This window comes from Carlito syrichta, unplaced genomic scaffold (genome assembly GCF_000164805.1).
Source record: "Carlito syrichta isolate Samal-C Ts95f unplaced genomic scaffold, Tarsius_syrichta-2.0.1 Scaffold153877, whole genome shotgun sequence".
In the NCBI taxonomy this organism is placed as follows: domain Eukaryota; kingdom Metazoa; phylum Chordata; class Mammalia; order Primates; family Tarsiidae; genus Carlito; species Carlito syrichta.
The window spans coordinates 10,941-24,589 of NW_007097973.1; the positions used below are offsets into that span (position 1 = coordinate 10,941).

Here is a 13,649-nt window from a genome sequence, read left to right on the forward strand (position 1 = left end):
TTTTTTTATTTATTGTAGAGATGAGGTCTCGCTGCCCAGGCAGGTCTCGAACCCGCGGGCTCAGGCAATCCACTCACCTCAGCCTCCCAAAGGCGCAGGATGACAGGCTGAGCTACCGAGTCCGGCTTGAGTATTACACTTTGAAAAGTTTTTTTCCTTTCTTAAAATGTTTACACATTTTGGTGCGCTGTATAATAAGCCCTGAACTAAAAGAATCTACCTGTGTTCCTCAGAGATTAAAAGAATGCTTTTATGCATGTAAGTTCTCTAAACCGAATTCCTGCCTGGGGAGTCAGGCAGCAGCCCCACCTGCAGAGGAACTTAAGTTTGATAAAGAGCTAGGAGATGCCAGAGTTCCACAAAAAGGGATTTATTGCTTTTAAACAAAATATAACATTCTGACAGAACTTTTTTAGTGAAGAAAATACTTTTAGAACTTTAAAACTTTTCTAAACACTACTTGGTCAACGGATGAAGTAAGCACTTCAATATAGAAAACTTTCCAGCGGCAAGTGCCTGTGTGGACGGCGCAGCTCGTGACTGTGTGGCCACACCCCACCAGACATGGCAACTGCTTAGAAGCGGGGCTTGCGCTTGCGGCCAGTGTACTGGGTGTCAGGTCTGACGTCCCTGTGTGGAGAAGTCACAGGACAGTCTCAGAAAAGAAGAACAAAGCAGCCCTGGGGACCCTTCAGGTGCAGGCAAGCCCCTCGTGACACCCACACCCCACCCGCGACCCCAGCCGGTGTCCAGCCAGGCACTCACTTGCCCTGCCGCCTGCGCCGTTCCTTCTTCTCCAGCACCCACGCTCGGCTCTTCCTCACTAGCGCCCGCCTCGTCATCCTGAATGGGACCCTGTGCCAGAGACCCAGGGTGAGCTGATGCAGTGGCCCATGTGGCACCATATTAACCAGGCCAGGGACACTGGTGAGCCTCCCTCCAAGTTGGGGGCCCCACTCTGGACACCCTCCGCCCCGGTAACATCCACCAGGCCCACGTAGTTCGGGAGGGCTAGGGCAGGAGGCCTCACTCCCTTACAGGCATCTCTGTGGCAGAGGACCACTTGCTGCAAGTGCAGACACTGTCTGCGGGGCAAGCAGTGGGCCATGCCACTCTGGGGGCCACCAAGGACAAGTCAAGCTCACGAGTGCCTGGCTGCACCCAAGGAAAGCCAGAGGCCCTGTGCCCAGTGCTGCCACTTGGGGATCCAGTTTGGTTCTGGGGTCAAACTGCCTGGCATAAGCCCAGCAGGGACTCCCAGCAACTGCAAATGACTGAGGCAGGAAAACAGGGCTGCCCGGCTTGTGGCAGCCCTGACAACGATCCTCAAGGGCTGATCTTGGCCTCCAGCCTTGGCTGAGGAGCAAGGGACCTCCCCACAGCCCCACGGGAGAGAGGCCCTGGGAACAAGGGAAGCCCGGCCCCCACCAACCACACACCACCTGGCAGTTGGGATCAATATTCGCAGCACAAGTCACACGAGGGCTTCTTGCCACCTGAGTACCAACCACTTACAGAGCACCCGCAGGCAGAGCCCACAGTGTTCAACAATGGCAAGAACCAGCCTGGCCCTTCAAGAGCCCACGACTGGGCAGGGGTGGGCACCACCCAAGCAAGAACAGAGAGCCCCAAGAGCTGCCAAGAAAGACAAGCAGAGAGAGGAGCTGGTGTTTCTACAGGCAGGAAAACAGGTGTGCTGCATCCAGGTGACAGCGACTGAACACACTGTGGGGGGACTGAAGGGAGGGGAAGGCTGCTGGAGTCAAGGGACAAGAAGCTGGGCCAGGTCACGGGGGTCTGAACGTCACTGAGAACTCTGCTCACCAATGCAATGACAGTGATATATCATCATCTAGAGTGTACCGAAAAAATGGTTCATGGGAGGGTCCACAGCTAAGAGGCAGGAAGACGAGGGAAAGAGGAAGCGAACAGGAAGGACCAAGGCATGCAAGGGGAGGAGGAAAGAGGCCCAGAGCAACTCAGAAGACCCTGGTGACCACCCAGAGAAATCAGTGTGGTGATGCGCCAAGGAGCTGCCATCTCAACACCCGAGTCCGACAGGCCGGCACAAATCAGGAGGCAGCTGCAAACCGGGGACTAGAGGCGCGGGAGGATGAATCCCAAGGAATCCAGAAGGGCGACCGTGGGGGCGAAAGCCGAGCTGAAGAAGGAGCAAGGGGGCAGGTCGTCAGGAGACACGAAGGGAGCAGGTGACACGGGACGTGCTCCGAAGCATGGGCTTCCAGGGGCAGTGGGGCCAGCCCTGCAGGGAGCAGGTGGAGGCGGGGCAGGTGGAGGCAAGGTGGCAAGGACGAAAGGAGACACAGGTGAGAAAGTTGGGCCCCCACATGTAGACCAGATAAACGCGGTGAAGGCTCAAAAAACTTTTCACCCCAATTGCCCGTTTATCTCTAACAAGCGTCCCACATGGATCCGACTGCAGGGACATTCCACCTACTCTGAGGAGCTGGAGTCGGAGCCTGCAGACCGCAAGCGGAAAGTGGCTGTACTGGGCCCGCAGCACACTGCCGAGGCGGAGGGCGCTGTCCTCCCCCTTTTTAAACAGGAGAGGACTGGACGCTCAGGTCATTCAACTTACCCGCGTCTAAAGTTAGGGCATGTCGTCTGCAGACACCGGTGTGAGGACAAGAGGGATCCTAAGACGCATGGAGCGAGTCAGACAACTGGGACTTCCTCTGTGAGGCAGATGGGATCACTCCCCTGGGAGCAAGGGATGGGCGCCTTAGCAGAGAAGTCATACAGAAGGCCCCCCAGTTCCCCACAGGGAATGGGCTGGGGACGCTAAAAAAAGGTGACCAAGGGCCAAGGGGTCAGACAGTAAAAACCTGTGGTGGACACAAGGAACACATGTGACTGTCACCACTGGAGGACTTTCCAAATTAATTCATTCTCTGCCCATTTTTCCTTTTTTTTTTTTTTTGAGTTGGAGTCTCACTCTGTCGCCCAGACTGGGGTGCAGTGGCCGCTCCTGGCCACCGCAGCCTCGACCTGCTGGGCTCCGGCGATCCTTACGCCTCAGCCTTTCGAGTAGCTGGAACTACAGGCGTGCACTACCTCGCCCGGCTTATTTTTTGATTTATTGTAGAGATGTCTCACCAAGTTGCCCAGGCGGGTCTCGAACCCACGGGCTCAGGCAATCCTCTCACCTAGGCCTCCAAAAGGCACGGGATTACAGGCTGAGCCACCGAGCCCGGCTCATTTTTCCTCTTAAATAGGTCTTAAGACCTTTCACTCACACCAACCAGAACTAGAAAATAATCTCCCTCTTCATTACCTTACAATCAATTACTCATTCAACAAATACTGAGAACTTTTGACTAACATGACACTATTCTTGATGCAGGAATATACTACTGTTCCCTACCAAATGTTCATTCTAGCTGGGGCTACAAATAAGCAGGTAAATATGATTTAGAACAGTGAGTGAAAGGTGTCAAGGAAAACAAAGGTGAGGGAAACTTAAGATACTAAACAGAAATGACGAGACATGATCTATATTTTGGGGAAAAGGGAAAGAATCAGTCTCACTGCTGTGCAAAAAATAAACTGAAAGAGGCAAAGACTGAAAACAGCGACAAAGCAGGCAGCTACTCTGTGGTCCAGGAAAGGAGCAGCATGAACTTAGGCTAGCTGAAAATGGAGAGAAGGTGAGCAGCAAAGGGACAGCAGGGCTCGCTGCGGATTGACTGGATGCGAGACTAGGGAAAGTCAGGAATGGCGCAGAATGGTAAAGAACTTTGGGGCTGAAAACCAAGAGACGTTTGGTTTGAGATGCCGGCGGAAAGCCTGGGTACGGACACTGAGGAGGCAACTGAGAAATCAGAGGTAGCTGAGGCTAAAGATATAAATTTGAGTGTTGGACTTACAGTTGGTATTTAAAGCCCAACAGGTAAACAAGGGATCCAGGCTGGACCCAGGGTACTCCAGCGAAGGAAGCAGCAGTGGACTGAGAAGGAACAGTCAGCAAAGAGAAAAGCAGGACAGTGGGTGGAAGGCCGTGTGAAGCAAGTGTTAAGGGAGCGATCGGCTAGCTCGGATTCTACTGCATGGGCAAGTTAACGTAAGAACAAAAAGCAAGACGTGAGCATAGATTTGGCAAGACAGAAGAGGGTGAGGGCCTTGACAAGAACAATGTGTGCTAAGATAGAAACATTAGCTTGTCAAGGGGACTGAGAAAGCGGTAGGAGGAGAAGCAAGGGGCCCACATGAGGTCTGCTATAAAGGGAAGTCGATAAATGAGGCAGAAGTTGAGAACTGTTCTGAGATTAAGAGAGGGTCTCTTCTCAACAGGGGAACCATGCAGCACATGTGCATGTTGATGAGGATGACCCAGGAGAGCAAAGAGAAGGGTGCAGGAGAGGAACGGGGAGCCACAGGAAGCGAGAAGAAACGCGGCGGAGGGCAGCCTCTGGGAGGCAGGGGCCAAGCACAGTAAGAGGGAAAGCAAGGGGAAGGGCATGCACAGGCTCGAAGAAGGGAGCCAGGGCTGCAGGCTGCCCATGGACATCCAGAAGGGCCCCAGACTCCAGCCTGCCAGCCCAAGGCGGCAGCAGGCACAGCTCCCAAGGGGTCCCCAGTTCTACCGCCACCTAGGTGTCACTGCTGCTTCTGACCCCAGGAGGCTTGGGTGGAAACAGAAATGTTGTGGCAGCAGCACCCCCGGCACCCGAGGCAGGGCTCAACCATCGCTTTACCTCTCATTAGTGAACACGGACTCCATGGTCTCCTCTCCATCCTCATTCTCACTCAGTCCCTGCAGGAACCAAAGTGCTCTTAGATTACCCTGGAGATCTCTCAACCCATGTGCCCTACTCCAGAAGCCTGGGCACCCAGGCGTGAGTCTTTCCAACAGGAACAAGGCCCAACCCCACAAGAAGGAACCCACACTCCTTTCTGGGACCTGGAGAGCAGAAGTCTCTGCCTCCAAGTTCCAGAGGATTTCAGCACGCCAGGCTCCATACACTGGGGTTTGGGCCTGCTTTGACCGCCAGTGTTCTCCCAATGTGCTCTTCAGGCTAAACCCCACAGTCCAGAATCCAAAAGACATGGGCCTACAAACCCAAGGTCCCTCACCTTTGGTATAAAGGCTGAAGGCCCAGAAAACAAGCAGAGGTAGAACCTGAAACAAGAAAAGTACAAAGTGAGGGCTAGGCTTATAAAGCCCTGCAGGGAGATAAGTTCTCCACTCCCCCAACCCCCACCCCCATCTGCCTGAACCCTGGTGATTCACCCCAGCACTACTTTGGTCCACTGAGTGGCATGAAAGGATCACACCACTATCCTCCCTCCTGCGGTCCAGGCAGCATTGACTCACTTCTTTGCTTTGGCACTGTTGGGGTAGTCTACCACCACGCCACCAGTGAAGCCTGCCTTTGTGGCTTGAGTTGTGATCAGCTCCAACTGAGGAGAGAAAAGCAATGAGTCAGGCAGGGGAAGCTGCAGGAGCAGACAGCTTCACCTCCACGCTCCTTAAGAAACTTGCCTGAAAAAAAAAAAAACAAAAAAACAAAAAAAAACTAACGGTGAGGCGCAGTGGCTCAGCCTGTAATCCCAGAACTTTGGGAGGCTGAGGTGAGAGGATTGTCTGAGCCCGGGGGTTCAAGACCAGCCTAGACAACTTGGTGAGACCTTGTCTCTACAATAAATCACAAAAAAAAACTAGCCGGGCCTGGTGCCATGCATCTGTAGATCCAGCTACTTGGAAGGCTGAGCCAGAAGGATCACCTAAACCCAGCAGGTCAAGGCTGCAGTGGCCATGAGCATGCCACTGCACTCCAGCCTGGGCGACAGAGTGAGATTCCAACTCAAAAAAAAAAAAGAAGCGAATCTGTTCCAAGAAATACCTTGCCTGGGAGAACTGAATGTCCTCTTCAGAGTCTCCCAATTCTGATTCCCCAAAAGCCAAGTAGAGGAAAGTACAGATTAGGTCCTGGCATGGCACACACCTCCCTCAGGGAAGTGACAGAACAAAGCAACTGCTCTCATTCTCAAGCCCAGGGACCCAGCGTCCCACTCAAATCTCAGAAAGTGAATGGCCACCAATTGGAAGCCAGACTCATTCACGTTCTCAGTCAGGGACGGCCCCTCACTTGTTTTTCAAAGTCGGTACTTCCTGATCCATCATTCTGAGCTCACAGGCCGTGGAACAGACAACTGCCGATGTCCTCTCACCCTCCCACCGTTTACTTATTTGGTTATAGAAATCAGTGGTATCATATTATCTTATCTGTAATACCACCCCATCTATTAAGAGAAGACAAGCATCCTACCTCACCCCCAGATCCCACCTCTTAGGATATTAGGTCATCAAACACGCCATCACGGGCCACAAGGACCACCCTAGGGTGCTCATCCCTTCCTTTTCCCACGAATCAGAATGAAGTACCTTGTTCTGTCCCTTCCCAACAAGAGGGCAGGAGTAAGGAGCAGGACAGCCTACGTGTTCTGGACCCCCCCCCGTGTCTCCACGCACACCAGGGGGCTCACCTGCTCTGAGTTCTCAGGGTACAGCTGCAGGACAGCTCGGGATCCTCGGGCCTGCCAGCAATGGAAATGTCACTGTCTTACAAATGATCTGCATGAGCTCAGGACCTGGCTGCTACTTCCTTCGTATAGTCACGCAATATTTACTGAGCCCCATACGTGCGTGCCAAGAGACAGCCCTTGAATTCTGGAGCTCACATTTTAGTGGGGCAGGCAACTAATTTACATTAGTGATAAGTGCCAAAAAGAAAAATTGGGACAAAGGGTTGGACAGTGACAGAGCTTACTTTTAGCTCACTTTACTTTTTTGTTTTTTGAGACAGGGTCTCACTGTCACCTAGGGTGGAGCGCAGTGATGTGATTATAGTTCACTGCAACCTCAAATTCCTGGTTTCAAGCAATTCTCCTGCTTCAGCCTTCCAAGAAGCTGGGACTACATGCGTGCCAAGAAGTCTAGTTATTTTTTACCTTTTTATTGGTCTCGCTATGTCGCCCAGGCTGGTCTCAACCTTCTTGGCTCAAGTGCTCCTCCCACCTCAGCCTCCCAAAGTGCTGGGATTACAGGTGTGAGCCACCACGCCCAGCTCTTAGTTTACTTTTGGTTCAAGGAAAGCCTCTTTCTGAGGGATGCCTGAACAGTGACCTGAAGTAGTAGGAAGGACTACTTAAATGTATGAGGGAAGAGTCTTTTAGCAGAGAAGAGCAAACACAAAGGCCCTCAAAACTGCAGGATTAACCCCAGCATTTAAGTGGGCAAACCCATGTAACACAGAAGACCTCAGACAGTCATTTTCAGAATTTCCTCAGATAGTCATTTCCTACCCCACCCTAGAAAAGCTAAGGGTGGGGTAGGAAAGGTTACAAAGACAAAAAATACTCAGGTCATTCCAAAAAGTGAAATAACTTATTGTTTAAGACTTAGAATCAGGCCAGCCATGGTTGCTCACACCTGTCATCCCACTTTCAGAGATGGAGGTGGGAGTATTGCTCGAGACCAGGACTTCAAGACTAGCCTGGGCAACACAGTGAGACACCGTTTCTACATAAAGTAATTAGCCAGACATGGGGATGCATGCCTGTAGTCCCAGCTACTCAGGTGTCTGAGGCAGGAAGATCACTTGAGCCCAGGAGTTGGAGGCTGCAGTAAGCCATGATTGTACTCTAGCTTGGAAGACAGAGTGAGACCCTGACTCAGAAAAAAAAAAAAGACAGAATCAAACGACTGAAACCAACACCACCACCAGTTATAAAAGTCATATACAGCTAATAAAGGCTTACTGGCGGTAAATCACCATCCAGCTCCCCATCTCAGGATATGTATCAGCAGTGGAGGGAGGGAGGACTGGGGAGTCAAAGCATGCAATCCCTCTGAAAGGTGTCCTCTGGGGATGTAAGTGTAACATTTATAACATCTCTGTCCTCCTTCTGTTGGGTCCATGCCCCCAAACTGAATTCTGATATAAACTCAGAATAGCAGATACCAAAGTTGTGACCAACAGAAGAAAGCCCTGTTCCAAGTTCCTACATTGGTCTCAGATTTTAACATCATTGTCTTCTGGGTGTGATGAGAGAATGTCAGCCCACTGAGCCTCAACTTCTATGTCGGCTGAGGACCTGTACAGACGTAATCACAAGAACGTCTGGCCACCCCACGCAGTCCCATCTGAGTGGCCTTGCCATCACGGGACGCCTCGAGCCCCTCACTCTATCTGCAGGGCAAGGGACAGGCAGTCAGCCCAGGCGGGGAGAGATCTCATACTTACGAGAACAGAATAAAGGGAAGAAAAAAAGCAGTACAGGCGCTTGGCAGGGATGTCAGACTTCTTGTTAGCACTACAGAGCCACTGCACTGCAGAAATGCTACAAAGGAATGAACCTAGTCAGGAAGGGAGCCACCCCGACCACTGCCCCGCCTCTTCAAGACTCTGACACCAACCACCCTGGATCTTCCGATGAAACCTCCTCCCACAGCTCCCCTTCTTGCAAAGTGCAGGTCGCAACTGCACAACACTGGACAAACAGGGTAAAAGAAGGCAGCATTCACATCCCTCAGCCAATCCCTAGAAACATCTTCTCCACCGTGTTTCTGCATGCAGCCCAAGTTTAAAATGACTCAGTGTGTCAAGGCTGTCTCTGCCCACATACCCCTCACTCCCTTCCTCCAGTCAAAAGAATCACACTTTACAGAACTTAGACACTCAGCCATTCATTCACCCTCCTCCTGAGTCTTTTCCTTCTACTGTACCTACCAAATGCTTTCACGCTCCCCAGATTTAAATCCTCAAGCAGTTACTACGTCTCCTTTCCTGGTTTTCCCCTCCTCACTGCTGTGCACACATGCAGGAGCCCCCACCCCACTGGCTTATCCAAAACTGCCCCCCAACTTCTGCGCTGCTCCACCATTCAGCGCTCACTACCGCTGTAAACGCTTCAACCACCTAACTTCCTTCTCTGCTCTTCCACCTGAAAACCACCTGCCTTAAGCACAGATCTGACCCATCACTTCCCAGTTCGCTATTACCTACTGAATAAAGCACAGACTTTACGGCATCCAGCTTAAAAGTCTTCTAAGGAACCGACCCCACACGATCTCACCTCCTCCTCATCCGTCTGATCTGACGCCTTTCCCACCAGCTTCTGCACCTTTGCTCACTGTTTCTTCACTCAGCAGCCCTCTCCTTGACTATCCAAATCCCTCCCAGCCCCCAGGGGTTTCCTGTGCCCTTCTGGTCCTTCACAGCTCTGGCAAGTGCCACGACTCCCTTGTGCACACCCCTACATGGCCTTGTGTTCAGCTGCCTGGCCCATGTCTTACAGCAGGGGTCCCCACCCCATGGGCCACAAACCAGTACTGGTCTGTAGCCAGTTAGGAGCCCTGCCACACAGCAGGTGAGAGAATGCGGCGCTCAATCTCCTGCAGAGCAGTGGTGGCATGAGATTCTTTCAGAAGTGCAAACCCTATTGTGAACTGCACATGCGAGGGATCTAGGTACGCACTCCTTATGAGAACCTGATGCCTGATGATCTGCCCCCTCTATCCATGCAAAAGCTGTCTCCCATGAAATGAGTCCCTGACGCTAAAAAGGCTAGGGACTGCTGTCTTACAGCACCTAATAAACCATGGAGATTCTTCAAAGCAGGGACGGTCTTATTTCCCCATACTCCAAAGCACCTTACACCATATCTTACATATAGCAAATGTTTTATATTATATATCCAAAAAAAACCTCTTAAAAATACAAAATGACCCTTGCTTCTAAAACATACAGACTACGCCACTGGCCTGTGGCTTTTGGCAGCTTCAAACACATCATTTGATCATTAATAAAATGCTACCCTTGAAATGCTCCCCCACATCTTGTTCCCAGATGGGACAAGGGAATCTCCCAATCTAAATGTTTCCTCCTCACCTGGATCCCTATCCTGTATCCCTAACAGTCAACCCAGAATCACCTAAGAATGTCTCCCCACAAGCGAATGATTTTACCTTCCTCCCCTGTTCCTTACCTCCACTCCCACCAACAAACCACCACACCAAATACTACACAGAACTCACACAAAAGGCAAAGAAAAACGTTTCTAACAGTAATTTCAATGTCCTAAGATCTTTTATCAAAAAGTACTGTGCTGTGCACATGCTCAAAACCTGACCCTGATGATGGAGAAAGAACTCTGGAGCCACTGAAGAGAACAGAGCTGTTGGGGACACTCACACCATCGGAAAATAAGAAAACAAGATGACTGCTGGGACCCACACAACATCTCTTAGAGGCTCAAAGGCAACCCCCCCACCAGAAACACAAAACAAACAGAATCCACACCAACGGTGGTGTCCAAACCTGGCAATGCAAGGTCACAGGAGCAGACAGTTTGGAAATTAAAAAAAATAAATACATACATACACTTGAGCCTTGCTCTGACCATATGAATCTGAAAATGTGAAGGGATGTATGTTTGAAAGTATCCTGTGTGATTCTGCTACACAACCAGGTTTGGGAAGCACCGGCCTGCAGGATTAAAAGCAGGAAGTGAAGAACCTCACCTGATACAACCATCAAAGGTGCCCGGTTTGAAGGGGATGCCTTGGCCCATGTCCCCCAGAAGCAAGTCTCCTACTGCTTCTCGGTCCAAGGCCGCATCTACATTGGAAAAGAGAAAGCCGGGGAAAGAGACGATATGCATAGCTGCTTTATACGCATGAAGGTAATCCATGAAGGTGCCAAATAAGATATACTTACCCAGCATGGCAGGGCTGATATCGATGCCCACCCAATAGTGCCCCTCATCTGAAAGGTAATCTCCACTGAGTCCGGTACCACAGCTGGAAGACGCGAGCAAAGAGGAATTCAGTGTGAGTAGCAAAGACACTCTAACCATCTAGACCATCTGAACCAGACCCCAGGATCTCACCCAATATCCAGCAGGTAACAGGGCTGATCCTCAGGCAGAGAAAGGAGCTCCAATGCTCGTCCTGCCATCTTGGTCTGGATGTCAATCATTCGTGAGCTAGTAAGGCAGAAACACAAGGGTGTGAGCGGTAAAGGGTTCTGAGCTAATACCCCCCCTAGACCAAAAAAGCCAAGGAAAGAAAAGAGGAACAGTCACCCTGAGGTATTCTTTCCCGATCACTCACCTGGTAATTCTAACTTGGGATCAACAAGCTCCACTATTTAAAAGTTATACCAAAAGTCCATGTAATTTAGGAACATGGCATTTTGTGACATAAGTTATAAATGTACCAGCTGCAAAGCGGCTTTGAAAGAACAAATCACTTAACTAATGAACAACCACTGGGTATCAGAAACTCTATTAGATGTTGTTGTTCCAGTACTTGTTAAAAATATTTTCCAGGCTGGTCTCAAACTCCTGGGCTCAAGTGATCCTCCCACCTCAGCCTCCCAAAGTACTGGGATTACAGGTACGAGCCATCATGCCTGGCCTTGGCTATCACCTTGAACAGAGTAGATTTATAGTATACCTAGCCTCCCCAAGATCAAAGGAAAAAAAAAAATCACACATAATAGTTTTCAAAATGCTGTCTGGGCATGGTGGCTCATGCCTGTAATCCCAGCACTTGGGAGGCCCAGGCAGGAGGATTACTTGAGTCCAGGAGTTCAAATTCAGGCTGGGCAACATAGCGAGACTTCATCTCTACACACACACACACACACACACACACACACACACACACACACACAAACTAAATAAAAAAATAAAAAAATTAGCCAGGCATGGTAGCACGCCTGCAGACCTAGCTACTCAGGAGGCTGAGGAGGATGGATCGTCTGAGCCCAGGAGCTCGAGGTTACCATAAGCCGTGATTGGGCCACTGCACTCCAGCCTGGGTGACAGAATGAGAGCCAAACCACCCCCTCTCCCAAAGTTTTCAAAAGGTTCTGCAGCTGGAAAAAAGTTTATATTTGGCATAATGACACAAATGGGACAGAAATTTCTGCTGACACTCTCTTAGACTTCCACTTGAACAAAAAGGAGAGACTAGGTGTCTGCCAAATTTTCTATAGAGCAGCGAATCTGAAGGAGCGGGACCGGAAGTCCCCGTTCTAGCCTTTACCTGTCAGATCACTCCGTATTTATACAAATAACCACACTCTATGAAATTCAGACCATACCTACGACAGTTGTCATGAAGGTATAGTGACGGGATGGAAATGGGGAGACACAATAAGCAGCCGTCAGATCACTCCGTATTTATACAAATAACCACACTCTATGAAAGTCAGACCATACCTACGACAGTTGTCATCAAGGTATAGTGACGGGATGGAAATGGGGAGACACAACAAGCAGCCTATGAGTATTACTTCCTGGCCGGGCGCGGTGGCTCAAGCCTGTCATCCCAGCACTTTGGGAGGCCGAGGCGCGAGGACTGCCTGAGCCCGGGGAGGGGGGTTCGAGACCAGCCAGGGCACCCTGGCGAGACCGCGTCTCTACAACAAAGCAGCCGGGCGTGGTAGCGCGTGTCTGCAGTTCCGGCTGCCTGGAAGGCTGAAGGGGAAGCATCGCCTGAGCCCAGCGAGTCAAGGCTGCGGTGGCCGTGAGCGCGCCACCGCCCTCCAGCCTGGGCGACAGAGTGAGACTCCGCCCCCCCCAAAAAGGAGCATCACTGCCTTTCCTCCGATGGTCCTGACTCCTTACCTGCGACCACGGCCTATCTGAGCGCACGCTTCGCACAACCTGTCATAATGAACTCGGAAAACCTAAGGAAAGCAGACACAATCACCCCACCCTAACGCTGAGGTGCCGAGGCCCAAAGGGTTCGCGAGTTCACTTCAAGCTGACTTCGCCCATGGCAGAAACAGGACAGCCGAAGGCCCTCCCTTCCCCCGCCGCCAAGTTCTGGCGCGTTCCGAGCGGCGCCCACGATCGGGACGACCCGCCGGTTCCCGACCCCCCGCGCCGCCGCGCAACATCCACGCTCCTCTCACTTGCGAACGTATTTCCGGGCTTCCTTCTGGTCGTAAAACTGCAAGAAAGACCAAGAGAAACGGTAAGCGGAGGGAGGAAGCCAGACTCGGAAGTCCCAGGGGAGGACAAGGGGGCGCCCGTGGGTCACAGGCCTCACCAGCTCCGGGGGGCCGCCGTGCTCGGGTCTGCGGGCGCGCAGAGCCATCCTCCCGCCTCAGCAGCACGCCGGCTCCGGGCGTCCGACGGAGTCCGGCTTTTATGTCATCAGCCCCGCGACCGCCTGCTGGTACGCATGCTCCCCCCCTGTCCCGCCTCCTCTCTCACCCGATTGGCGGCGGGGAGACCAGCCCGAGCCTCCCATTGGCCAGCTTGCCTTGCACCGCCCGTCCGACCCATTCAAGATGGCCGCCACGCGCGCCCTAAGGTGGCCGCGGCTGTTGTGGTGGCGGCTGTGGCCGGCCCGGAAATCTCCCCAGCATTTGGCGTGGGGCCTGGGCCCGGGCGCGAAGACTTATGCCCGGGGCGACAGCCCGTACTCTCGCACGGCGCTCTATGAGCTGCTCGGCGTCTCTTCCACGGCCACGCAGGCGCAAATCAAGGAGGCCTACTACCGGCAGAGCTTCCTCTACCACCCGGACCGCAACTCGGGGAGCGCCGAGGCCGCCGAGCGCTTCACGCGCATCTCCCAGGCCTACGTGGTGCTGGGCAGTTCCTCCCTC

General features: G+C 52.1%; 2 protein-coding genes across 3 annotated transcripts; one reads left to right on the forward strand and one right to left on the reverse strand.

The window, feature by feature from the left end:
• Positions 1–354: 354 nt before the first annotated feature.
• On the reverse strand, positions 355–13,193 carry BUD23 (BUD23, rRNA methyltransferase and ribosome maturation factor). Of its 2 annotated transcripts, XM_008050846.1 has the most exons (12): positions 13,088–13,193; positions 12,951–12,988; positions 10,915–11,010; positions 10,743–10,825; positions 10,547–10,643; positions 8,268–8,364; positions 6,508–6,558; positions 5,336–5,421; positions 5,095–5,140; positions 4,716–4,774; positions 766–855; positions 355–630 (listed from the first exon to the last, which is right to left on the reverse strand). In XM_008050846.1, the coding sequence occupies exons 1-12, from the start codon at positions 13,133–13,135 to the stop codon at positions 576–578; spliced, it is 846 nt and encodes a 281-aa protein (XP_008049037.1). In that variant the 5' UTR covers positions 13,136–13,193; the 3' UTR covers positions 355–575. The 2 variants fall into 2 exon arrangements, with proteins under 2 accessions (XP_008049037.1, XP_008049038.1); XM_008050847.1 differs by lacking the exon at positions 6,508–6,558 and having other exon boundaries at positions 13,088–13,160.
• Positions 13,194–13,331: 138 nt separating this feature from the next.
• DNAJC30 (DnaJ heat shock protein family (Hsp40) member C30) lies at positions 13,332–13,646 on the forward strand (the record flags this gene model as incomplete). The annotated part of the gene is made up of 1 exon (XM_008050851.1): positions 13,332–13,646. A coding segment is annotated over exon 1 (315 nt), but the record flags the coding sequence as incomplete, so codon positions are not given.
• Positions 13,647–13,649: the final 3 nt, after the last annotated feature.